This window comes from Chiloscyllium plagiosum, unplaced genomic scaffold (assembly GCF_037043375.1).
Source record: "Chiloscyllium plagiosum isolate Xiang-an unplaced genomic scaffold, Cpla_swu_hap1 HiC_scaffold_5, whole genome shotgun sequence".
Taxonomy (NCBI): domain Eukaryota; kingdom Metazoa; phylum Chordata; class Chondrichthyes; order Orectolobiformes; family Hemiscylliidae; genus Chiloscyllium; species Chiloscyllium plagiosum.
The window spans coordinates 22,031,668-22,059,579 of record NW_028270143.1 but is presented as its reverse complement, the minus strand read 5'-3'; the positions used below and the strand labels follow the sequence as shown (position 1 = coordinate 22,059,579).

At 41.9% G+C, this 27,912-nt stretch overlaps 1 protein-coding gene across 4 annotated transcripts in view; it reads left to right on the top strand.

The window, feature by feature from the left end:
* Positions 1 to 27,912, top strand: part of myo10 (myosin X) — a 333,744-nt gene that overhangs the window by 131,882 nt on the left and 173,950 nt on the right. For 2 of the 4 annotated variants that reach the window (XM_087987033.1, XM_043689681.2), the window contains one exon: positions 11,069 to 11,172. The exons of 1 other annotated variant lie outside the window; for it this stretch is intronic. In XM_087987033.1, coding sequence (XP_087843159.1) covers positions 11,069 to 11,172 — 104 coding nt within the window. Of the gene's footprint in view, positions 1 to 11,068; positions 11,173 to 27,537; positions 27,546 to 27,912 lie in introns of those variants that run through there. One more of the 4 variants, XM_087987035.1, reaches the window with a different exon arrangement.

Sequence of the window (27,912 nt, the reverse complement as noted above, 5' to 3'; positions counted from 1 at the left end):
GTTATGTAGGTTGAAGCATCTCCTTGTATTTATTTCCTCTGAATACAAATGTTCCAATGTCATTAGCCTTCTTTTTGGTTTAGTTTCTGTAAGAATTGCTAACATTTCTTTGATCTTTATATCCAAACCTCAAGTAACTCTTGGGGGTCGAAGTGGTTCTAACTTCCCACCACTCAAAGTTCCACTTACTTTGGTGATCTTATTTGCCTACCATGAAGATAACCGCTCTATTTCACGCGTTCACTCCTGCAATATCTCTTTGTAACGTCTTGTTTCCATCTATACATATTCAAAGAGAGAGATTTTTAGTGCAGCTTTCTATCCAGTTATTGGAGTTAATGATGAATAAAGTGAGTAGTTGAGACCCCAACACACAACCCACAACCACAACTTGCAGGACGCCAATGGTCTGCAAATGGATATTTCTGTGTGTTACCCGTACCCTCTTTTTTCATTTCCACTCAACCAAATTCCAAATCAGGTTAATCATCTGTCTTTACTTCAGTAAGCTTCAACTTGAGCTAACAATCTATCATAAAGATTGCCGTAGAGTTCGAGTCAAACTTTTTGTTGGGGTGGGGGGTTCATGGAAATAACATGCATAGGCATTCCCAGTCTCCAAGATCACTATGGTCACTGCTGCAGACCACACTGTCAAATTTGTAGGTATGACCTATGCTTGATAAATTCATGTTATGCTGTCATCAGCTGAAAGATTTTGAGCTGTTTCAAGTCTCACTATCCTGAATTATTTTGTCTGGTTGTTGCATGGATGTTCTAGAGATGTTTGGAAGCGGATGATTATGGGGCCAGCTGATCCTGGGGATTGTTCGTTCTTTCGAGATAGTTTCTTTCTCACTATTATTTTCGATGCATCAATTTTGTTGTGTTCTTCTGCCTGATTAAATAATTGTTTTTTGGGCCTTGTTGTCTTCTGCTGTGAATGCTGAAACAAAGTAATTAATTAACATGTCTGTATTTTCATAACTGCACTTCATTGTTAAGGAATCCATATTGATCAAATTTTCTTTCTCATAATGCAGTTGTTCATTTGCAAGTTACTTGTTATACTCCCCCTTTGCTCCTTTCTTTCCTTTAATTTTCCTTTAACCTAAAACAGTGGCTTAGTGGTTAGCACTGCTGCCTAACATTAACAAGGACCTGGATTTAATTCCACCCTTGGGTGACTGTATGCAGTTTGCATATTCTCCCAATGCTTGTGTGGGTTTCCTTTGGGCGCTCCAGTTTTCTCCCACAGTCCAAAAATATGCAGGTTAGGTAGACGGCCAATATTAAATTCCCCGTAGTATCTGCAGACTAGGTGGATTAGCCATGGAAAATGTGGGGTTGCAGGGATAGGTTTGGGGTGGGGTGGTGGGACTGAGTGGGATGCTGTTCAGAGGGGCAGTGTGGACACGAGGGGCCAAATGGCCTGCTTCCATACTGCAGGGATTTCCTGATTCTAGAGATTTTCTTTTTTTCTTAACTTCTTGGCTTCTCCTTTTTCTCTGCCTTCTCCTTTTGCCTGTCCTTCCCCTGCATATGTGCACAGTGAAATTAACAGGACGCTGTGGACTGGCTGGAAAACATTAACTCAGTATGGGGTTGGGAAGGCATTGACACATTTTTGTAACTTTAATGATCTTTTTCGTGAAGCTCTTTTACTTGATATATTTTTCACATGCCTAATTTAGCTCATTATTTTCCTTACACAGTATGGTGTTGGCTTTCTGCTTGAAGAAATAGTTGTAAAAATTAGGAAGCTTGTTTGATCTCTGGGCAGCGTCCTTATTTTCAGAAAGTATGTTATGAAACAAAAATAGTCAAAAGTGTTTGGCAGTCAAGAAAAAGGTTGTTTTTTTTTAAGTTCAAAATTAAATTCTATTCCATTTTCACTTTGTTTTCAAGTACTGAATTTAAGAAAGCATTCCATTCCACAAGACGAAAGTAGAAGAAATCTCTTTTTTAAAAAAAAAGTAAAAATGCATATTTACATATTACATGGTTGCAATGGGTGGAGTCTTACGAATGATGTGGACTGTGGTGAGACATGGCAGATCTGCGCAAGAAATTTGGGGAAACCGAGCTCAACGTCGGAAACTACGGACTACATCTTTTCTGTGTAGCAAGATTATCACCAAGTAACAGCTGTTACAATACAGGGTAAACCCCCCTGCTTAATTTAAACCAGCAATACAGAAAAGATTTATCCCGTGCAGTAATCTGTGAAAATTAGAGAGGCCAAGTACTATTTAAAGTAAAAATTAACAACTTCATTTCTTAGAGTCTAACAGAGAATAATTAAATAACAACTAATTACGACTCTTTCCTCTCACCTATCTTTTACTTTCCCCTCTATAAGACTAGTCTGATCAAACCCCCGCTTAAGATTTACCAAAAATTCATATTTCAAAACCAGGCAGCTGTCGAATCTTCCCTTTGTATCTGCCTCTGTAGATTTTCTTCTTAGGGATTTCGGTTTCACAGGTCATTGATGGATAAAGGTATCTTTAAGAGAGCTGTGTTTCGAGCAGTCTGTACATGTTGGTGGCTTGGCAGTTCTCTTCACTTTTTGCTTCGTGCTGTGACTTATGATAGTGAGATCTGGTGACTACACAGTCTGTTCAAGCCACTAATACTCAGGGGACATATACAGTTACATACAAGTGTGTGACCTCTAGTCAATTATGTAGGGCTAGCACAAGCAGTCTGGGGAACCTCACCTCATTAATTTGGGTCCTCCAAAGCGATCAGGCATCTGGTCAGTCGTGCATAGGGGCAGCTCATTGTCCCCTGTTAAGTCTGGGGTGAATACACTTTTGGTGTCTGTGCACTGATCATTTGAGAATGGTGCAGGGGACTCATTACCAAATGGGGGTGGTGCAGTCAAGGCTGCTGAGAGAAAGCAGTGGCATGTGTGGAGGTGGTGACAACAAGGAAACAAGGAGGGCTGCAGATGCCGGAAAACTGATACTGCGAGGAGTTGGAAAAAGCACAATGGGTCAAGCAGCATCAGAGGAGCTGATGTTTCAGGTCAGAATCTTTGGTCAGAACCTGAAACGTTGACTGCCCTGCTCCTCTGGTGCTGCTTGGCCTGCTTTCCATTTTCCAGCTCTACGCTGTACTGATGCTGGTGACAAGGACTTTGGGAGAATCATCAGCGGGTATGAGAAACCACATTGGTAGGCATTGGGAAATGAACCTTCCAAGCTCAGCGAGCAAACCTACATCCAGAACCTCAACCTGAGCTACAAATCTTCTCAAAACTCACTAACATGGGTAGGCTGTGGAAGGGTGCGTGTTGTTGGTAAGGGGCCAAGTTGTCTATCTTCCTGACAAAGCTCAGTTGCATCAGGAACAACAAGCCAGGCAGGACCTGATTGACAACTGTGTGAATTCTGGTTGCCTCACTGTGTAGGAAGGATTTGATTGCACTGAAGAGAATGCAAAGGAAATTGACCAGGATGTTGTGGAGGTTAGAAAATCTTCACCACAGAGAGAGACTGGATAGGCTTGGGTTGTTTTCTTTCAAGTAGATGAGGATGAAGGGAGACTTGATTCAGGTGAATAAGATGATAAGTGACATGCATAGGATAGATAGGAAGCAGCCACTGAAGAAGGGCTGTAATGCGGGAGCATATTTTTAGCCTGAAGGGCAGGATGTTGAGAATATTTGAGGAAATCTGTTTTGATGCAGAGGGCAGTAGGAATCTCAAGTGCACTGTCTTGGAAGGCAGTAGAGGTGGGTAACTTCAAATGTTATAACAAGTGTCTGGATGAGCACTTGAAATGGTGCAATATTCAGTGCCATTGACCAAAGTGCTGGAAAGTGAGATTTGTGTAGATAGGCCTGTGCAGATGAGGGGCAGAAGGGCCTTTTTCTGTATAATCTCTATGATCTGGTTGCAGTAAGCTAATGTACAAAACTAATGTGAAATAGTCATTGGTTTGTGATGTGGGTATAATCTGCAGCCTCTGTTGATTTTGCTTGTGTTGTTTTCAGTTGGCTGTAAATAAAAGCTCACATTTGCAATTATTTGCTTGTCTACACACAATGTTTCCCTGTTAAACAATGTCAAGATGGGGTCTGCATTAGGATTTGTGATAGAGTAGCAGTGCCTGGAGGGGCGGGGTGGGGGGGGAGGGAGGGGGCAGTGGGCAGTGGTGTTTGGATGAGATGTAGCAAGAGCAAGTAAAGTCTGTGTTATGATGACTAAAGAGCAACAGGAGCCAGAGAATGGAGGTTGTACATGTGAGGGAGTATTAGCCATGCCGGCCATTAGCGATGAGCCCTGTAGCCTGGTGATTATTGACAATCGATGGCCACTGGCCATTTCCTAGCCAGTGAGGAATGAAGGGGCTGAATCAGTTTTTGTGAACTGGGGAAGCAGTAGAAAATTGAAAATTATCCATAAATTTGTATTCTTTTGTATTCAACCAAGAGTTGTCTGCAATACAACAGAGTTTTTAGACTTACCAGTTTTTATTTAGTGTATGCCTGAAAATAGAGCAGAGAACAGTTCAGCAAAGGAATAGGTCCTTTAGCCTGTGATGCTGTGCTGAACATAATGCCAAGTTAAACTAATCCCTTCTGCCTGCCCATGATCCATACCCTCCATTTCTTGTTTATTCATGTCTGTATGTAAAAGTTCCTTTAATGTCCCTATCTTATTTTCCTCCATCACTACCCCTGGCAGCATGTTCAAGGCACCTACCACTCTGTGGCAATAAATTCGCATCGCCTTTGAATCCCCACCTCTCTAGTTTAAATGCATGTCCTCTAGTATTAAACATTCCAACTCTGGGGGAAATAAGATTCTGACTGTCAATCCTATCCATGCCTCTCATAATTTTATGAACTTCTATCTGGCCTCCCCTCAGCATTCGCCACTCCAGAGAAAAACAACCCTCATTTTTCTAGCCTCTCCATGTAGCTAATACCCACTAATCCAGACAGCATCCTGGTAAACTTCTCTGCATTCTCTCCAAAGCTTCCACGTCCTTCCTGTAATGTGGCAACCAGAATTGAACACAATACTCTAAGTGTGGCCTAACCAAATTTTATAAAGCTGCAACGTGACTTCCTGACTCTTGTACTCGATGTCCCAACCAATAAAAGCAAGCATGCCACAGATGTTTGTCACAAGCCTATCTACTTGCATGGCAACTTTCAGAGAACTATGGACTTGGACCTCAAGATCCCGCTGTTCAGGGTCTTGCCGTTAACTGTGTATACTTGTCCTTAACATTTGACTGGATTCAAGGAGCTATGGACGTGGTTCAGCACCTCACTTGGTAAGATTAAACTGCATCTGCATGTCTCTGCTCATATTTGCAACTGATCTGTATCCTGCTGTATCTTTTAACAACCTTCTACATTATCCACAACTTCCCTGATCTTTGTGTCATCTGTAAACTTAGTAACCCACCCATCTACATTTTCACCCACATCATTTATATAAATCACAAACTGCAGAAGTCCCAGTAAAGCTCCCTGCGGGACACTATTAATCACGGGCCTCAAACCAGAAAACACCCTTCCACCACCACCTTCTGCCTTCTACGGGCAAGCCAGTTCTCGATCCAAATGGCCCAGATACCATGGATATCACGCATCTTATTCTTTTGAATGAGCCTACCATGAGGTATCTTCTCTGGAGCCTTAGTAAAATCCACAGAAACAACATCCACTCGCTACCCTCATGGATCACCCTTCGTCACCCCTTCAAAAAAAAAATCAAATTAAAAGACGTGATCTGCCCTGCATAAAGCCATGCTGACTGGCAAAACAAATTGGAAGAAAGTGAGAACTGCAGATGCTGGGAGAGTCAGAGTCGAAAAGAGTGGCCCTGGGAGAGCACAACAGTTACTCCAGCAGCAACCTGGGAGCAGGAGAGTCAACATTTCAGGCATAAGCCCTTCAGAAATGTGGAATGGGAAGGGGGAATGAGAGATGAATGGGTGGGGGGGGTCTTAGGGGAAGATGGGGGGGGGAGAAGGTGGTTGCAGGTGGCGGATAATGGCAATAGGTTGGTGGGGAGGGTGGTGCGGATAGATGGGATAAGTCAAAACAAATTGTTTGATCTGTTTCCCGAGTCTGCTATTGAATCTGACATTGTTGTCAGAAACAGGAAAGTCACAGTCACTTCATTGAGAGTTTTCTATATATCACCCCCAGTAGCAACAGAGATACGCAGGGGCAGATTGGGAGGCAGATTTTGGAAGGATGCAGAAATTACAGGATTGTTATGGGTGAATTCAACTTCCCTAATATTGATTAATATCAATCGGTAGGAGAGCACTTCAGTGATAGTGATCACAACTCTCTGGCTTTTACGAAAGTCATGGAGAGGGATGTTTAATTGGAGGAAGGGGAATTACAATGCTGTTAGGTAGGAACTGTGGAGCATAAATAGGGAACAAAGATTCTCGGGGAAATGCATGACAGAAATGTGGAGATTGTTTAGGAGCAGTTGCTGCTGGATAGGTTTGTCCCACTGAGGCATGGAAACTGGTACTGTGAAGGTACCTTGGATGATAAGTGATGTGGAAGATCTAGTCAAGAGGAAGAAGGAAGCTTACTGAAGGTTGAGGAAGCAAGAATCAGACAGGGCTCTAGAAGGTTGCAAGATAGCCAGGAAGGAACCAAAGAATGGACTTGAGAACTAGAAGGGGCATCAAAAAGCCTTGGGTAAGATTAAGGAAAACCCCAAGGCATTCTACACTTATATGAGGAACAAGAGGATAGCCAGAGTGAGGGTAGGGCTAATCAGGGATAGTGGAGAGAAGTGGTTCCTGAAGTCGGGGGGTGGGGAGGTCATTAATTGCTTCAGTATTCTCAAGCAAGGGGGACCTTGTTGTTTGTGAGGCCAGCATAAAACCGCCTCATATGCTCAAACAGATTCATATTAAGGAGGAAGGTGTGCTAGAAATTTTGAAAAACAAGAGGATAGATAAGCCCCCTGCGCCTGATGTATACCTTAGATTACTACGGGAAGCAAGGGAAGAGATTGCTGTACCTTTGGCGATGATCTTTGCATCCTCAGTGCCCACTGGAGTAGCACCAGATGTTTGGAGGGTGGCAAATGTTATTCTCTTGTTCAAGAAAGGGAATAGGAATAACCATGGAAATTACAGACCAGTCTGTCTTACATTAGTAGTGGGCAAATTATTGGAGAGGATTTATTTGGAAAACGCTAGTTTGATTAGATATAGTTAGCATGACTTTGTGAGGGACAGGTCATGCCTTAGACACCTTATTCAATTCTTGGAGGATGTGACGAAACACATTGTTGACACAAGAGCAGTGGATGCGGTGTATATGGACTTTAGCAAGGCATTTGATAAGGTTCCCCATGGTAGGCTCATTCAGAAAGTAAGGAGACATGCAGGGAAATTTGGCTATCTGGATACAGAATTGTCTGGCCCATAGAAGACAGCGTGGTGGTAGATGGGAAGTACACAACCTGGAGCTCGGTGACCAGTGGTGTTCTGCAAGTATCTGTTCTGGGACCTCTGCTCTTGACGATTTTATATATGACTTGGATGCGAGTGGAAAGGTGGGTTAGTACATTTGTTAATGACACGAATTGTGTGGAGGGCTGTTGTAGGTTGCAATGGGACATTGACAGGATGCAGAACTGGGACAAGATTAAAGTTGTGCTGGAAAAACACAGCAGGTAAGGCAGCATCCGAGGAGCAGGAGAATCAGGCAGGAGCCCTTCGTCAGGAATGAGCTTTTGCCTCAGATGCAGAACTGGACTGAGAAGTGGCAGATGGCATTCAACTTGGAAAACTGTGAAGTGATTTGTATTGAAGGTTGAATTTGGATGCAGATTACAGGATTAAAGGCAGGATTCTTGACAGCGTGGAGGAACAGAGGGATCTTGGGGTCCATGTCCATAGATCCCTCAAAGTTGCCAGCCAAGCTGTCGAGAAGGAATATGGTGTGTTGGCTTTCATTAACAGGGGGATTGAGTTCAAAGAGCCATGAGGTTCTGCTGCAGCTCTGCACAGCCCTGGTTTGAGCCCAATTGAAATATTGTGTTCAGTTCTGGTCGCCTCATTATAGGAAGGATATGGAAGCTTTAGAAAGGATGCAGAGGAGATGTACCAGGATGGTGTCTGGACTGTAGGGCAGGTCTTATTAAGAAAGGATGAAGGAGCTGGGGCTTTTCTCATTGGAACGAAAAAGAACAAGAGGTGCTGAGATGGAGGTGTACACGATGATGAAAGGCGTAGAGTGAATAAGCAGAGACGTTTTCCCAGGGTGGAAATGGCTATCATGAGGGGATAATTATAAGATGATGAGAGGAAGATCTGAGGTGGGTGTCAGAGTTAGGCTCTTTACAGAGACAGGTGGATGCGTGGAATACACTGCCAGCAGTAGTCGTCGAATCAGATACATTAGGGCCATTTAAGCGACTATTAGATAGCACATGGATAATAGTAGAATGCAGGGTATGAAATTTAGTTTGATCTTAAAGTAGGATAAGGTCAGCAGAACATTGAGGGCCGAAGAACATTGTGCTTTACTGTACCATGTTCTGTTGTTACCTGCTTCATTGCCAATACGTATCTGGGTACACAGCAGCCTTTTCAAGATAGTGTGAGTGCCAAGAATGCCAGTCTTTCAGTGGATACTCGTTGTGCAAATTCTTTTTAGAAAGGCAAGTGGTAAGATGGGGTAGAATTGGGCTGGAGGTGTGCCATTGGAGTGAGGTATTGGTAAGATGTGGTGAGAGATCATAACAAGAAAAACTCGCCAAGAAACCTGACAACACTGACAACTTAGCCAGAAAAAGTAACATCCAGTCCATTATTACAGGTACATTTGTGAAAACAAGAAATGTTACTCAGTTGTCCTTCATCTTTGCTCACACAATCCCTAATACCTGTGTAAACAGTCCAACGTTTTGCAGAAGGTTAAGCTACAATAATGTTAGGTGCATTAGTCAGAGGGAAATGGGTCTGGGTGGGTTACTCTTCAGAGGATCGGTGTGGGCTTGTTGGGCCAAGGGGCCTGTTTCCATACTGTAGGGGAATCTAATCTGAATCTAATCTAAACTCACAGATGCTTGAGTTTTTGTGATATTTTTCAACTTCTTTTTAATGTATTGTCATATAAAAAAATCATGCTCTGTAATAAGATCTTCAATGTTCACATTGACCTAAGTGCATGAGTACTTGTTAATTGAAATGAACACGTTGGTCTGGTTTCATACAAGTGACAGCTTGCTGTTATGACATGGCGGTGTACCCCTGTGTTAATTAAACCAAACACCCAGAAAAGCTCAGCTCACCTTGTAATCTGTTAAAGTATGAGTGACAGAGGACTCCAAAGTTCCACTATTTAAAGAATGATAATATCAACTTGTTCCTTAACTCTAAAAGTGAACGTTAAACAACAACCATTCACAACTCTCAGCCCACCTTTCCCTTAACTGCTTGTTATCTGCTTCCAACTTTATAACAATATAAATTCCAATAAAATCCCCTATTAAAATTGCATCAATTTAATTTCAAAACCACACATTAGCTGTTGTCTCCGGTGTCATCCTCCTTTCAGCTGAAGATCTCCCAGGGTCATCTTGTGTCTTTTACTGCAAAGATGTTTCATTTGAAAAGGATACCTTTGACAGAGTGTTTTGACTGGTAGTCTCTCTCAATGGCAGTTACTCTCGGTCTAACTTTTAAAATGCCTGCTTTTTTTATGCCACAAGATCAGATAGTCTCATTGGTTCAGTGTTGGCAAAAACAATGAATTTAAACTTTATTAGGTTTTAGGGAGAGCCTCAAACGGGACCTTGGGTTCATATCACATTACAGGTGACCACCATTGCACTATACATACACACAGATACTCCTACACACACACACTCTCTCACAGGCACTCCTATACACACGGACACACATACACACAGGTGCGCACACAGACACACACACTCCCACACTCACATATGCACCCCCTCACAGACTCAAGACACTCGACACTCACTACACACACACATACACTTTCTCACACTCATGACCCCCAACCCAGACACACACACAAACACACAAAGACAAAGACCCACATATATTTTGTGGGGTGAATTTGTACTTGTAGGGTTACATTGTACTTTGCTCAAAAACTGCATGAATTCATGTAGAACTCCTTATCTCACTTTTTAGATTAGAATCAATCTAAACATCATGGCATAGACAGAGAACACAGTGGGCTAACACCTTCAACATATTGTCTAGCTATCACCATTGTTAACAGCTAACCTGAGAATGCAACTTTTTAAAAAAGGTTTTGTGATTTACACGTGAAAAAAGTGTAACAATCATGGCATTCAAACAGATGAAAGACTTAACAGACAATCAATTTTTCAATGTATAATTTCAGTTACATCACACTGCAAATTTTTGTGATAAATTGTGTGTTAGAATTGAGCCCTCCACTATCACCTGATGAAGGAGCGGCACTCTGAAAGCTAGTGTGCTTCCAATTAAACCTGTTGGACTTTAACCTGGTGTTGTGTGATTTTTAACTGAGACTGCTAGTTAGTGATTTCACAGGCACTTCTAAGCGGTCAGTGCAAAACGGCATTCATTCTCTCTTAAAGGTACAGTACCTGCCTTCAACTTGATAACATTGCGTTCTCAGTTCTTTGAATCCATTGCTATGACAATAGAAAATGATTGAATTGTACATCAGGTTAGTCATTATCTAGAGAAAAGCTAGGTTCATATATGATTTAATCGATATTAAAGACAAGTTTGGTTCTGCGGGATGTGTCTACTGCGAATGTTAATTTGTTTTTTCACTCCCAGCTGCTAATTACCTCATTTTCAACATTTACAGTTTCTTCCTTTTCACACAAATTACTGCATTTGTACTTTGAATTGTAGCTGTTTTTAGTTTACCAATGGTATCAAGCTAACTTTTTGAAGATATTAATTCATGGATATAAAGAGCACAATCACCATATATTTGGGGAAAATAAGATGTTTTTAATTCTTTTCAACTAACAATCATCAATACTAAACAGAAGTCAATGCATTTTAATCTTTTATTCTGCAGAGATGTTTTATTTATCTGAAAAAGAGAATTACTATTATTTGAGACAGTTTGGATGTATTGTGGATAATGCAATTGATGACCAGCGGACCTTTCAGGAAGTTATGGTAAGATGTTTAACATTGGTGATGGAGCACTGTCTTAATGACCATTCTTAGTTCATTGTATACTAATAAATATTTCATTTACTGCCACAAATATTTTTGTACTCCTTCATGGGGGAATGAGAGTTTTGCTGGACAAGCAGCATTTGTTGCTCTTGATGAGGTGATGGCACTAACTAACTTCCTAACTTGAAGGCCATCTGAGGTAGTTCCACCCATCGTGATAGGGAAGGAAATTGTAAAGGGAGTGTCAATCTTTCATTGTATCAGATATCCTCTCAGGAAGCTTTTGTTCATCCTTTAGATTAATATGTCACTCAAGTTTCTTGTTGCCTACAATTGGTTTGTGCTTTTTAGAAGTGATTGAGGTTTAAGACTAACTCTCTTACTATTGCTGTGACCTAACATGCTACAGCATCTTTTTCTTATATTTGAAGATTTCAAAGTTGTGTTCTTTTTAAGAGAACAATTTATTTTTGACTTTTTTTCTGGCTTTTTTTGTGTAATAATCAATGTGTTAGAGCCTGGGGATCGGCTTATACAACTATGAAAAATGTGCACAACCATTCGTGTTGATTCACATTTTTTATTCAATCATGGAATGAGGGTGTCACTGGCCTAGACCAGCACTTTTTGTCCATCCCTAATTACCCAGAGGGCAGTTAAGAGCTGACTGCATTGCAGTGAGTCTGGAGTCATGTGTCGGCCAGACCAGGTAGTGCTGGCTGTTTTCTATCCTGAAGGATATCAGTGAACCAGATGGTTTTTCTCACAATTGACAATGGATTCATGGTCATCATTAGACACTTAATTTCAGATTTACATTGAATTCAAATTTCACCATTTGCCACGGTGGGTTTCAAAAAGAGGCCCCCAGGACATTACCTGGGTCACTGGATTAACAGACCAATGATTTAACCACTAGGCTGTCACCTTCCCTGGATTCTGGATCAGTGGTGCTGGAAGAGCACAGCAATTCAGGCAGCATCCGAGGAGCTTCGAAATCGACGTTTCAGGAATGATGAAGGGCTTTTGCCCGAAACGTCGATTTCGAAGCTCCTCGGATGCTGCCTGAATTGCTGTGCTCTTCCAGCACCACTGATCCAGAATATGGTTTCCAGCATCTGCAGTCATTGTTTTTACCTTCCCTGGATTGCAGATTTCATCAGCATAATGCTTTCACTTTTACTTCCCTTCATTTCACGTAATTTTGAATATTAAAGTTGTGTGATTTTAACAAAAAACAATACATGAAATTTCCATCTTTCAATTAGTTTGTTCTTTCTTACTTCATATCATGTGGTTATGTCCATCACCGGTGCCATGGAGAAGATCATGGTGAGCTCCCTCCTTGAGCCACTACAGTTCCTTGGATGGAGGTGTGTTCACAGATCTGTTAGAATAGAACATCCAGTGAATTGGAGGAACTGTGCTGCAGTTCCATATCAGGATGGTGTGTGGCTTACAGAGGAACTTGGTGCTTCATGCATCTGTCCTTTTGGACTGGTAAGCATGACAGCTTTGGAGGATGCTTTCAGAGAAACTTTGGTAGGTTGCTTTGTCCTGGATAGTTTTAATATTCATGAGTGTTGTTGCAACTGCACTCGTGCATGCCAGTTGCAATTATTTATCACACTTCTGACTTATTTCTTGTCGATGGTGGGTAGGCATGGCAGAAATAAGACGTCATTTATACATCACGGTTTTCCTAGTTTCTGATGTTTTGTAGATGCAGTACACGTGTTTCTTGTACAGTTCAGTTTCTAGTTAGTGGAATGTTGTGGCAGATTCAGCAATGGTAACGCCACTAAACATCAAGGGGCAATGTTTGTGCATAGCTGCTTTATTGGAGATGGTCATTGCCAAGCTGTTGTGTGGTGTGGATGTTAATTAGATTAGATTAGATTACTTACAGTGTGGAAACAGGCCCTTCGGCCCAACAAGTCCACACTGACCCGCCGAAGCGTAACCCACCCATACCCCTACATTTACCCCTTTACCTAACACTACGGGCAATTTAGCATGGCCAATTCACCTGACTTGCACATCTTTGGACTGTGGGAGGAAACCGGAGCCCCCGGAGGAAACCCACGCAGACACGGGGAGAACGTGCAAACTCCACACAGTCAGTCGCCTGAGTCGGGAATTGAACCCGGGACTCTGGCGCTGCGAGGCAGCAGTGCTAACCACTGTGCCACCGTGCCGCCCACCAATTGTCGTTTACCAATTCAAATCTGGACGTTGCAGCACATGGACACAGATTGCTTTAGTTCTGAGAAGTTGTGAATGATACTGAATATTTTGCAATCGTCAGCAAACCTCTCCACATCAGACTTAGATGGAGGGTAGGCCATTGAAGGAGGTGAATGTGGTTGGGCCTAGGTTACCACTTCCTATCAACTCTATTCTGAATCAGAGAAAGTAAAGTAAGCAGCTAGTCTGAGAATCAGAATAACCTTTTATTGTCAGACATAATCAAAGAGTATAGTGAAAAATGTATACATCACCAATTGCCGTTTCTAATTTTGATCCAGTGCAAATGATCCACCGTGGATCTCTCCTCGAACAAATGGCTTGAGATTGTTAGAGTGAGCACTTAATAAAATAAAGCTCAAGTACTGACCTAACTGTGTGGGAGCAAACCCATTGTGCCATCATGCGAGTTTGAATATCTTTGAAGGTCATTGTTGAGATAAAATAGGAGCAGGAGTTGGCGATTCAGCCCTTCCAGCCTGCTCCACCGTATAAAATCAATAACCTTTTCCTGCTTTCACCCCATACCTTCTGATCCCTTTTTAGCCCTCGGAAATTCAACCCCTGCCCCGCCATCTCCCACCTTTTCGACAATATTCAATGTTTTGGCCACAACCAATTTATGTGGCAGACTCTGCTACAATCTCACTCGTCTCTGGGTGAAGAAGCAGCTCCTCGTTTCAGTCCCAAGTGGCTTATTTATTACAACAGTCAAATTGAATCAGCCTTCCAACCAACATCTATATTCATAACATTGCAAAATTAGAAAACTCAATGACACTCAAAATACACCCTCAAATGTTACCTAACCAGACTTGTTGACTAACAAGTACCAACTTTGTGAATACTCAAGACTAGAACAACAGGTTTACAGCTCAAACAAAAGACTTAACAAATAGTAACAATACAATTAGCAGCACAAAGGTAAATAATGGCAGTGGAAAAGTGCTTTTCTGACAGGAGATCTGCAACCAGTTGTGTTTTGCAGGGATCAGTGCTGGGAGCCCTGTTGTTTGTAACATGTCTTGTATATCACTGATTGTAGGAGGATGTAGGTGGTCTGATTAGTAAGTTCTCAGATGACACTATGGATGGTGAAGCGAATTGCCAGAATACAGAAGGATATAGATAGGTTGGAGACTTGAAGGGAGAAATGGCAGATCAAACTTAATGTGGCCTATAACCAGTGAAGTGCCACAAGGATTGGTGCTGGGTCCACTACTTTTCGTCGTTTATATACATGGTTTGGATGTAAGCATAAGAGGTATAGTTACTAAGTTTGCAGGTGACACCAAAATTGGAGGTGTAGTGGACTGTGAAGAAGGTTACCTCGGATTACAACAGGATCTTGATCAGTTGGGCCAATGCATTGAGAAGTGGCAGACGGAGTTTAATTCAGATAAATGCAAGGTGCTGCATTTTGGGAAAGCAAATCTTATACACTTACTGGTAAGGTCCTAGGGAGTGTTGCTGAACAAAGAGACCTTATAGGTTCATAGCTCCTTGAAAGTGGAGTCACAAGTAGATAGGATAGTGAAGAAGGCGTTTGGTATGCTTTCCTTTATTGGTCAGAGTATTGAGTACAGGAGTTGGGAGGTCATGTTGCGGCTGTACAGGACATGGGTTAGGCCACTTTTGAAATATTGCATGCAATTCTGGTCTCCTTCTATTGGAAGGCTGTTGTGAAACCTGAAAGGTTCAGAAAGGATTTACAAGGATGTTGCCAAGGCTGGAGGATTTGAGCTATAGGGAGAGGTTGAATAGGCTGGGGCTGTTTTCCCTGGAGTGTCAGAAGTTGAGGGGTGACCTTATAGAGGTTTATAAAATCATAAAGGGCATGGATAGGATAAATAGGCAAAGTCTTTTCCCTGGGGTCGGGGAGTCCAGAACTAGAGGGCATAGGTTTAGGTTGAGAGGGGAAAGATATAAAAGAGACCTAAGGGACAATGTTTGCATGCAGAGGGTGTTATGTATGTGGAATGAGCTGCCAGCGGAAGTGGTGCAGGCTGGTACAATTGCAACATTTAAAAGGCATCCGGATATGTAGATGAATAGGAAGGATTTGGAGGGATGTGGACCAGGTGCTGGCAGGTGGAACTAGATTGGGTTGGACTATCTTGTCGGCATGGATGAGTTGGACTGAAGGGTTTGTTTCCGTGTTGTACATCTCTGACTAAATGCAAAGTGATGCAGTTTGGAAGGTCTAAGTTTGGAGGGGCAGTATATAGTAAATGACAGAACCCCGAGAAACCTTTAATGTCCAGGGGATCTAGGCATACAGGTCCACAATTCCCTGAAAGTGGCAACACAATTGGATAAGGTGGTCAAGAAAACGTTTGGCATGCTTGCATAGGGGCATAAATTATATAAAAATTGGCAAGTCATGTTGCAGTTGTGTAGAACTGGAGTTCAATTAAATTTTGAATCTTCCATACAGTTCTGGTTGTCAAACTACCAGAAGGATACATAGGGACTTTGCGGAGAGTACTGAAATGTTGCGTAGTTTGGAGAGGGTTTTAGCTATGAGGAGAGATTGAACAAATTGATTTGTTTTCACTTGAACTTTGGAGATTGAGGGGTAATTTGACAGATGTTTAGGAAATTGAGGGGCTGGATAGAATGGATACTCTGTCTTTTCCCCTGAGGTACAAATGTGAATAGATTTAAGATAAAAGGGGGAATGTGTAAAGGAAATGAGAGGCAAGTTGTTTTTCACATAGTGTGGTCTGTGCCTGGAATGCAATGCCAGAGGAGGTGTTACAAATAGATAAAAGAGCAATGTTTAAGAGGTGTCTTGACGGACACATGAACAGGCAGGGAATAGATAGATGTGGACAATGTAGAGGCAGAAGGTTTTTAATTTAGAAAGATGTCATGTGTAGGTTCAGGCTTGGTGGGCTGAAGGGCCTATTCCTGTACTATACTGTTCTTTGATCTTTTGCTTTAACAAGAAAATGTAATTAATGTCTTAAGTTTTTGGGGCCAAAATTAATCTCTCAAAGACAGACCACCCAGTCAGATGCAGTTAATGGGTAAATCAAAAGGGAAAAAAAATGTAACTGGCCTGTTCACTTAAGCAGTTTCCACAATCTCTCAAATCACCAACGTATGGGATTATTTCTTGTGTGATTTCTGAGAACACCAGATACATTCCAGTTTGTTCTGAGTAATAATCATTTTTTTTTTCTCTGAACTTTGGATAACTCGATGCTGAGAAGGCAACCAGGGAGCAAGTCAAAAATCACACTAGAAGTTACGTATTAATCAATCAAAGCCTGCAGCTCTAAATGATTGATTAATACTTAATAGCCATCTTAGTTTGTTCAATACATTCGCATATGTTGTATGATCTTTTAGTTATAAATTTTGTGTCCAATATACTCTCTTTCACTTACTTGCTGCCTGAAGGAAGAGTGGGGGCTCCCAAAGTTTGCAGTTTCTAATAAACCTGTTGGACTATAACCCAGTGTTGTGATTTTTGACTGTCCACCCCAGTATTCCACATCATGACAATCAGGGAGCAATCAAATATCCTGTAGCTTTTTCAGGTACAATCTTTCTGATCTAAATTCACTCCAAAAACCAATTCAAACTCTGGTCTCTCCTTGCCAGACTGATCATCTCCTCACGAGATCATTCAACATCTGTTAACTGTTCAAGTATAAGGCCTCTGTTGAGTTGAAAAGTCTGTAAAGTATTTTTTAAAAAAGAATCTACATAAAGTTATCTTTCTGGCCTGGCCTCATAAGCATTTATCAGTTTGTTTTCCTTTTAAACACAAGCTGCTGCTCACAGTCCAAAGATCATATTCAGCTCTCAACTCTCAATTCACAGCCCCAAACCGAAATATTTTATTTTTAAAAATAGTGTGAAAAATCAGCAAAGTTTCGAACACTACCCTATATTATTAGATTGTGACCTCTGCTTTTGGGTAGCTGAGTCATTGGCAGCATCATTCCTCTGTTGAAAGTAAGGACTGCAGATGCTGGAGATTCGAGTCGAGATTAGAGTGGTGCTGGAAAAGCACAACAGGTCAGGCAGCATCTGAAGAGCAGGAAAATCGACATTTCGGGCAAAAGCCTTCATTCCTGAGTTTACCCTGTCTAGTCCTGTTAGACTTCTGTAAGCTTCTGAGATTTCCTGTCATGCTTCTAAATTCTGTTAAAGACAGCTATATAATAATGCAATCTTTTTTTTCCATATGACATTCCTGCCATCCCAGCAATTGGTCTGCTACATCTTTGCTACACCCCTTCATAGCCATAAAATCCTTCCTCTGAAGGAGACCAAAAGTGCACACAGTACTTCAGGTGTAGTCTTATCAAGATCCTGTGCAATTGCATGAACCCATTCCCTCGCAATGAAAGCCAACGCACCATATGATGCTTCATTACATGCTGCACCTGTAGTTACTTTTAATGCTTCGTGTACAAGGGCAGTCAGGTCTCCTTGCACCTCTCCCATGTTCCAATTTTTACAATTCAGATAATCGCATTCCACTTTGGTAGCAATAACAGGGTAACCTCACATTTATCCACCTTATACTTCATCTGCCATGCATTTCCCAACTCACTGAACATCACCAAATCACACTGAAGCTTCTCTGCACCCTCCTCCCAGTTCAACCTCCCACCCAGCTTTGTGTCATCTGCAAGTTTGAAGCTATTACCTGGAGTTTCATCATCTTAGTCATTAATATGTGTATTCCGAATGGCTGGAATCCAAGCACTGATCCCTTCAGTATCACACTGGTCATCTTGCCCTTGGGAACATGATCAGTTCATTCCTAATGTTTGTTTCTTGTCTACCAACCAGTTCTCTATCCATGTCGGTACACCACCTCCAATCCCATGTACTTTAATTTTATGGATGGGATCTTATGGAAAGCCTTCAGAAAATCCAAATGAATCACATCCACTGGTTATCATTTATCATCTCTTCTAGTTACATCGTTGAAAAATTCCAATGGGTTTGTCGGGCATGATTTCCCCTTCGTAAATCCATACTGACTTTGTCTGATCCTGTCATAACACTGGTATTAGATCTTTCATAATGGACTCGCACATTTTCCTGACTTCCAATGTTGGGCTAACTTGTGTACAATTCTGTTTCTCTTATCTCATTTTTTTAATAATGGGGTTACATTAGACCCCCTACAATCCATAAGGACTGTTCCAGACTCAATAGAATCTTGAAAGATGACCATCAAATACATTGGTCAATTTCCCATTGACTCTAATTTCTTCAGTTTCTCCCTCTCACTAGATCCAGTGTTCTCTCGCACTCTGGGATGTTACTTGAAGGCAGAATTAAAACAGTATTTAATTGGTCACCATAAGCATGCATAATGTATGGATGAGGATGTCATTTCATTAATATTTTGGATCATCCATCGAGAAAAGAAAAAGACTCCAGATGCTGGAAATGGGAAGTAAATTTTGGAAGCACTCACTATGTCAGGCAGCATCCGTGGAGAAAAGTAGAATTCATGTATCTGTCTGAAGAAAGATGAGAAATATGAGTCTTTAACTTTGCGGAAGTTGGTGGGTAAGGAAGACTGGAGGTTAGGGGAAATGAAATAATAAAGACATAATTAATGTTCATGCAACAGCCAGGAGTGATGGTAATATACGTAATTTGAACTGAAATTGTGGACCGTTTGAATAATGGAGAGACAGGTCAGAAATGAACCAGCACATCAGATGAGTGAAGATTGTGAGAATTGTAGACACGTACTGCACAGAAACAGACCCTTCGGTCCAGCTTGTCCATACCACCCAGAAGCAATCTCGTCCCATTTGCTAGCACTTGGCCCATATGCCTCTACACCTTCCTATTTGTATACCCATCCAAATGCCTTTTTAAAATGTTGTAATTGTATTTGCCTCCACCAATTCTGGCAGCTCCTTCCATATGTACACCATTCTCTTTGTGAAAACGTTGCCCCTTAGGCCACTTTTAAAATCTTTCCCTCTCACCTTAAAACGATGTCCTCTCATTTTGAATTCCTCCACCCCAGGGAAAAGACCAAGTCTATTTACTCTATCCATGCCCCTCATGATTTTATAAACCTCTCTTAGGTCACTCCTCAGCTTCCAATGCTGCAGGCAAAACAATCCCCAGCCTAATCAACTTCTGACAGCTCAAACCCTCCAGCCCTGGCAACATGCTTATAAATCTTTTCTGAACAGTTTCACAACATCTTTTTGATAAGCGGGAAACTAGAATTTGAACACAATATTCCAAAAGTGGCCTAACCAATGTCCTGTACAGCTGCAGCATCACCTCCCAACTTGTATACGCAATGTTCTGACCAGTAAAGGAAAGCACACCAAACCCCCTTTTTGCTATCTAGTCTACCTAAGGACTCCACTTTCAGGGAACTATGAATCTGCACTCCAAGGCCTCTTTGTTCAGCAACACCTCCCAGGACCTTTCTATGAAGTGTATACACTCTGCCCTGATTTGCCGTACCAAAACACAGCCCCTGGCATTTCTCCAGATTAAAGTCCATCTGCCATTCCTCGCCCCTTCTGATCATGTCACGTCGTCCTCCTTAAGTAACCTTCTTCACGGTCCGATACACCACCAATTTTCATGTCATTTGTACATATAAGGAATGATTAGTATATATTTACATTCAAAATCATTTATATAAATAATAAAATACAGTGGACCCAGCACTGATCCTTGTGGCACACCACTGGTCACAGGCCTCCAGATAAAAAGGCAACCCTTCACCACCACTCGTCTCCTACCTTCTAGCCAGTTCTGTATCCAATTGGCTCGTTCTCCTTGTATTCCATGTGATCTAACCTTGTTCACCAGTCTACCATGAGGAACCTTGTTCAGCATGTTACGAAAGTCATAAAGACAATATCCACTGCTCTGCCTTCTATCATTCCTCTTTGTCACTTGCTCAGAAAACTCAATTAAGTTAGTGAGATATGATTTCCCACGCACAAAGCCATGTTGACTATCCATAATCAATCCTTGCCTTTCCACCTACATGTAAATCCTGTCCCTCAAGATTCCCTCCAACAAACATGCCCATCATCAAGGTCAGGTTGACTAGTCTATCGAAATTGGCTGGTATGCCATGGGCATCATGGAGACATGGCTGCAAGGGGATCAGGATTAGGAGCTGAATAATCAAGGATATATACATCCTATTGCAAAGATAGGTATGAGGGCAGAGGGGGTAGGGTTCCCTTATTAGTAAGAAATTAAATTAAATCAATAGTAAGAAACCAAGTCGGGTCAGATGGTGTAGAATCTGTGTGGGTAGAATTGAGGAACCGCAAAGGTGAAACAAAAATAGATTTCGGTGTGCAAATGGACTAGGAAAATCAGGTTGGTCATGGATTGCAAGCAAAGGAATTTGTGGAATGACTGAGATGGCTTTTTGGAGCAGCTTGTGGTGGACCCCACTAGGGAACAGACAATACTAGATTTAGTGTTGTGCAATGAGGCAGACTTGATAAGGGAGCTTAAGGTGAAGGAACCCTTAGGAGGCGGTGATCACAATATGATAGAATTTACTCTGCAATTTGAGAGAAAGAAGATAGAATCAGAGTTAATGGTATTGCAGTTGAATGAAGCCAACTGTAGAGATATGAGGGACGAGCTGGGTAGAATTGACTGGGAGAGGAGCCTAGCAGGAAAGACAGTGGAACAGCAATGGCAGGAGTTTCTGGGAGTGATTCAGGTAGTGGGGAACACTGAAATTGCTGAAGAACTGAACAATTACTTCTTGTCAGTCTACACAGTGGAAGACTCAAGCAATATCCCAAAAACTGGAGAGTAAGGGACAGAGCTGAGTATGGTAGCTATCACCAAGGAGAAGGTGCTAGAGAAATTGAATGGCCTGAAGTTGGATAAATGACCTGGATAAGATGGACTACGTCCAAGAGTTCTAAGGGAGATAGCTGAAGAGATAACGGAGGCGTTATTGGTGATCTTTCAGAAATCGCTAGAATCAGGAAGGGTCCCAGAGGAATATCGCTAAAGTGACACCCCTGTTTAAAAAATGAGTAAAGCAAAAGACAGAAAATTACAGACCAGTTAGCCTAACTCCGGTCATGAGGAAAATCCTGGAATCCATTGTGTTGGATGAGATTTCTGAATACTTGGAAGTGTATGGTTAAAATAGGGCAAAGTCAGTATAGCTTCATCAAGGGGAGTCAAAAGGAAAAGCACAACCAGTCGGACAGCATCTGAGAAGCAGGAAAGTCGCTGTATTGAGCATAAGCCGTTCATTAGGATGCAGAGCTTATGCTCGAAATGCCAACTCTCCTGCTCCCCGGATGCTGTCCGACTGGCTGTGCTTTTCCAGCACCACACTTTTTGATTCTGATCTCCAGCATCTGCAGTCCTCATTTCTTCCTTCACCAAAGGGAGGTTATGCCTGACAAATCTGCAAATAAGGAGCAGGTTAGACCAAGAGTCAATGGATGGTATCTATCTGGATTTTAAGAAGGCATTTGACAAGATGCCACACAGGAGGCTACTAAGTAAGATACCCATGGTGTCAGAGGCAATTTGCTGGTTTGGAGAGAAGCTTGACTAGTTGGCAGAAAGCAGAGAGTGGAGATAAAAGGGGTCTTCCATAGGATGGCACTCTGTGACAAGTGGTGTTCTGCAAGTCTGTATTGGGACCACAACATTTCACCTTAATATATTAATGATCTAGATGAAGGAATAGAAGGCATTCTGGCTAAGTGTGCAGACAATACAAAGATAGGTAGAGGGACAGGTAGCATTGAGGAGGTGGCAAGTCTGCAGAAGGATTTAGATAGGTTAGGAGAGTGGGCAAAGAGGTGGCAGATGGAGTACAACGTGGGAAAGTGTGAGGTCATATGCATTGGTCGGAAGAATAGAGGCATGGACTATTTTCTCAGTGGAGAGAAAATTCAGAAGGCTGAAGTGCAAAGAGACTTGGGAGTTCTTGTCCAGAATTTTCTCAAGGTAAACTTGCAGGCTATGTCAGTAGTTTGGAATGCATATGCAGTGATGGCACTTATTTGAGAGGACTTGAATATAAAAGCAGGGGTGTACTTCTGAGGCTCTATAACCCTCTGATTAGACCACATTTGGAGTACTGTGTGAGATTGTGGGCCCTGTATGGATGAATCTGCCCTGGAGCGTGTTCAGAGGAGGTTCGCGAGAATGGTCCCAGGAATGAAAAGCTTAACAGATGAGGAACATTTGAAGCATATCTAATTGAAGTATACAGAATACTGAATGACTTGGACAGAGTAATGTTGGGAAGATGTTTCCATTAGCAGCAGAGACTAGGACCTGAGGGCACAGCCTTAGAGTAAAATGAAGACCTTTTAAAATAGAGATATGGAGAAACCTCTTCAACCAGAGAGTGGTGAATCTATGGAATTCACTGCCACAGAAGGTGGTGCAGGCCAAATCATTGAGTATATTTAAGACTGAGATAGATAGGCTCTTGAGGATCAAGGGTTATGGGGAGAAAGTGGGAGAATGGGGTTGAGAAACTTATCAGCCATGACTGAATGGCGGAGCAGACTCTATTGGCTGAATGGCCTAATTTCTGTTCTAATGTGTTATAGTCTTACTGTCCTTTGCTCTTCCTTACCACCTTTCTAAAATAGTGGCATCACATTAGCTAACCCTTTAGTCTTCCAGCACCTCATTAAATATGTCAGCAAAGGGGGCCAACAATCACAGCTTCATACAGGGTTGGGGACGCTCGATCAGGTTCTAGAGATTATCCATTGTTATGGGTTTTAAGATATTCAACACCACCACCTCTTTCCCCATGTTCTACATCTTCCATGTCCCTCTCCACAGTAAACATTGGCGCCAAACACTCATTTAGTGTCTCCTGCAGTTCCACACAAAGGTGGCCTTGCTGATCTTTATGGTACTCTCTCTCTCCCTAATTACCCTTTTGTCCATAATGTATTTGTAGAATCCCTTTGGATTCTTTTTAACGGTATTTGCCAAAGGTATATCATGCCCCTTTTTTTCCTCCTGATTTCCCTGTTAATTATACATTTACTGACATTATATTTTTCAAGGGTTTAAGTCAATCTCTGTACCTGACATACGCTTCCTCCTTATTCTTGACCAAAACCTCAATTTGTCTCGATTTGGAAATGCTGGTGTTGGACTGGGGTGTACAAAGTTAAAAATCACACACAAACCTGTTGGACTATAACCTGGTGTTGTGATTTTTAACTCAATTTGTCTCGTCATCCAGCTTTCCCTAACTCACCAGCCTTTCCTTTCACCCTAAAACGAACATACTGTCCCTGGACTCTGTGTCTCATTTTTTGAAGGCTTCCCATTTTCCAAGCATTCCTTTAGCAGCATCCAGCCAACTTTTGAAAGTCCTTGCCTAATACAATCATAATTGGCTGTACTCCAATTTAGAACCTCACCTTTTAAATCCAGTCTATCCTTTTTCAATTATAGCTTTAAAACTGATTGAATTATGGTTACTGGCCCCAAAATGCTCCCCCACTGACACCTCAGTCACTTGCCCTGCCTTATTTCCCAAAAGTAGGTCAGGTGTTGCACCTTCTCCAGTAGGTACATCCACATACTGAATCAGAAAATTTTGTTGTACAGACCTAACAGATTCCTAGCCATCCAAGCCCTTAATACCATGGCAGCCTCAGTCTGTTTGCAAAGTTCAAATTCCCTACCATTACCACCTTATTATTATTATTATTATTATTATTATTATTATTATTATTATTATTATTAACTGAGATCTCCTTAGAAATGTATTTTTCATATTCCTACTGACTGTTGGTGGTGGTGGGGGGGTGTCTCTGTATCACAATTCCAATAAGCCATTTCTTTCTTTTCAGTTTAACCCAAATAACTTCCTGGACCTGCTCCCTGGAATCTCCTCCCTAAGTGCAGCCATGATGTTATCCCTAGTCAAAAACACCACTTCCCCATCTCTCTTGCCTCCCTTTGTGTCTTCCTATAACATCTATTCTCTGGAACATTAAGCTGCCAGTCCTGACCATCTCTGAGCTATGCCTCTGTAATTGCTGTGATCCAACAGTAACATTTCCCAAGCATGCCCAGAGTTTATTTGCTTTACTTGTTCGATCTCTTGCATTAAAATAAATTTAGTTTGAGTCCTTCCGTATTCTCTATTTGCCTGCCCTGACTGTCTGTTTGACTTGTTCCTTTTCCCAACTGCACCAGTCTCCCTGGTCGTCTCCGCCCCACCGCCCAATTACTTTATATCCTCCTGATCAGCTGTAGCAAATCTCCCCGCCAGTATATTAGATCCCTACCCATTCAGGTTTCATCTGTCCTCCTTCCACATGTCACTTCTACGCCAGGGAGATTCCAATGGTCCAAAAATTTGAATCCTTCTCCCCTGCATCAACTCCTCAGCCACTCATTCATCTGTTCTATCCTCCAAATTCCAGTCTGAATAGTTCATGGCATGGAGTAATCCAGATATTACTACCCCGTAGGACTTCCTTTTTAAATTCCTGCTGAGCTTCGTATATTCCGTCCTTCAGAATCTCGTCCTTTTCTTATCTTGTTATTTCCAGTGTGTACAACGATCATCTGCTGGTCACTCTCCCCTTTGAGAGTATTCTGCAGCTTCTCTGAGATTCTTCATCCGGGCACCAGGAGGCCATATGCCATTCTGATATCTCGTCATCAGCGGCAGGAATGTCTGTCTGTGCCTTTATCTAAAGAGTTCCCTGTACCAATTAATTGCTTGGAACCTGCCTTACCCCTTGTTATATTAGAGCCAGTGTCAGTGTCAAATTCCACTGAGAGTCCATCACCCTCTAAATATTTCAAAACAGCATTTTGTTTCAGATGGAGATAGCCACAGGAGATTCCTGCACTACCTGTCTCCCTCTCCTACCTTTCCTGGAGGTAACTCATCTACCTGGTTGTAACTTCATTTTTTTTCCTTCCTACAATTGCTGTCCATCACATGCCTTAGCTCCTGTAAATTCCTCGTTACCACTAACTGCCACTCCAACCAATCCATGAGATCTGATAGGATTTAGAGCCAAACACACTTTCAAGCATTAGTAACATGGAGACTCTCCTCAATCTCCCACATCTGACAGGAGCCTGCAAGTCAGAGACATCCTACCTTAGCCTTGGGACATGCAATTTCCTGTAGGTCAGCAGAGCAAGTTAACTCTTTAATATCACAGTGGTTTCCAGCGATCGGTGTTGGGAACCATGCTTTTTCTGATTTACATTAATAATTTGGAGATGGGTGTTGAGGGCAGATAATACTAAGTTAGGGAAAATAGTGAATTGTCAGGATGAAGCTGAGTGGTTTGAGAGGGGACAAGTTGACCAAGTGGGCAGACACCTGGAAATGAATCTCCATACAGAGAAATGTTAGGTAATGCGTTTTAGTGGAAGGAACAGTCAGTCCGTCTGTGTTATCTCTCCATGGCTCAACTTTGAGGAATACAGGAGCAGAAGGTTCTCGATGTTCATGTGGACAATTATCTGAAGATAGCCAGACAAGTGGAAACGCAGACATTAAGGCAGCTTCTTGGATCATTGGGTTTATAAACAGACAGCAAGTATAAAAGCAAAGAAATGATGCTACAACTTAAGATATTGTGTTTTAGGTTATCTTTGCTAACTTGAAAGGGTTCAGAAAAGACTTACAAGAATGTTGCCAGGATTGGAGGATTTGAGCTATAGGGAGAGTTTGAATAGGCTGGGGTTGTTTTCCCTGGAGAATCAGAGGCTGAGAGGTGACCTTATTGAGGTTTATAAAATCATGAAGGTCATGGATAGGGTCAATACAAGGTCTTTTCCCTGGGGTGGGGGGAGTCCAGAATTAGAGGGCATAGGTTTAGGTGAGATGGGCAAGATATAAAAGAGACCTCAGGGGCAGCATTTTCACACACAGGGCGGTACGGGTATGGAATGAGCTGTCAGAGGAAGTGGAGGAGGCTGATACAATTGCAACATTTAAAAGGCATCTGGATGGGTATATGAATAGGAAGGGTTTGGAGGGATATGGGCCGGGTACTGGCAGGTGGGACTAGATTGGGTTGGGATATCTGGTCGGCATGGACAGGTTGGACCAAAGGGTCTGTTTCCATACTGTACATCTCTATGAAACTAAGTGCGCATCACTCTCCTAAAGACCATCTTTGCACCTGAACAATCACAGACCTAGAAAATAGCGCAGTCCTACTGCTCTGAAAACACTGCTTCAGGCTAACTTAGCACCCATGTTTAATGTTTTTAAAGTTTAATCAAGAGATTCAATAAAAACCTAGACTCAAAAAAGCAACCACCCTACTTATTATTATAGATTTACAAAAAAGGCCCAACAAGGTAACACAAGGAAGCTAGTCACTTAGCTGCTCCCCCTGCTGTGAGCTCCTCCACACAGGTTTCTCCAAGATCAACTGCGAATTTTACTGTTTATTTTTATTAGATGAACTCCAGAGATACTTGAAATCAAACAGAGATTGTTGGGCAGATTCATTACTGGGTCACCTGCAGTGCAGAGTTTTCTTTCTCTGTTTGATTCATTTCCCAAGTGGTTGCTGCCTTTGTTTTTACTTCTTCTCCTTTTTAAAGTGCAGTGTTTTGACCTTTTTTTTTGTTCCCCAAAGTTCCAAACCTACGCAACAGATGATAAGACTTCGTGCACTTAGAATTCAAGGCAATCAGCTTCAACACTGAAATTACCTCTTGTGAATGTGGTGGATTTTTAATTATTGTCTGAGGATTTTGGACATGTCAGTAGAAGTATTTGAAACAATGCTTCATTCTTATGCTGAGTTGTGATATGACTAAACTTTGTGTACAGTAGATTCAGCTCTTAAATCAAACCTTTCTTGACAATGTAAGTTGTAACATTGCTCATTGCTGTTACAGATCATTGAAGAAAGTGCTTTGTAAGAAATTGAAATGGTACGGCCAACAATGACAGGGAGAGAGAAGAGAAATGTGAGGCAATTGGACTGTTGAGGAAAAGGAGAAAAGGAAAGCCGAGGATCCAGTGGAAAGATTTGTCCAAGAGAGTTGGAAGACGAGTGGGCCACTGAGAGGAGGGGATTGAAAAGTGTGACTACAGATAGAAGAATCAGAAAGAAGATTGGGGAAACAAATTGGTAGTCAACTCATAAAATAGTATAATATTTCTGCCCCTTGAAATAAGTTCATGTGTGTCACAAAATCACATTGCTGCAGTTGCAGGAATATTTCAAAGAGCATCCACACACAGAATGAGGTCAACCAGACAGTATTTTGGCAAGTTTGGGAAACCACTGTGTAATAAAAATAAATCATAGTATATCTACTTAGATTAGATTCCCTACAGTGTGGAAATAGGCCCTTCGGCCCGACAAGTCCACACGTACCCTCCGAAGAGCACCCCACACTAACCCATTCCCCTACATTTACTCCTTCACCTAACACTATGGGCAATTGAGCATGGCCAATTCACCTAACCTGCACATTTTTGGACTGTGGGAGGAA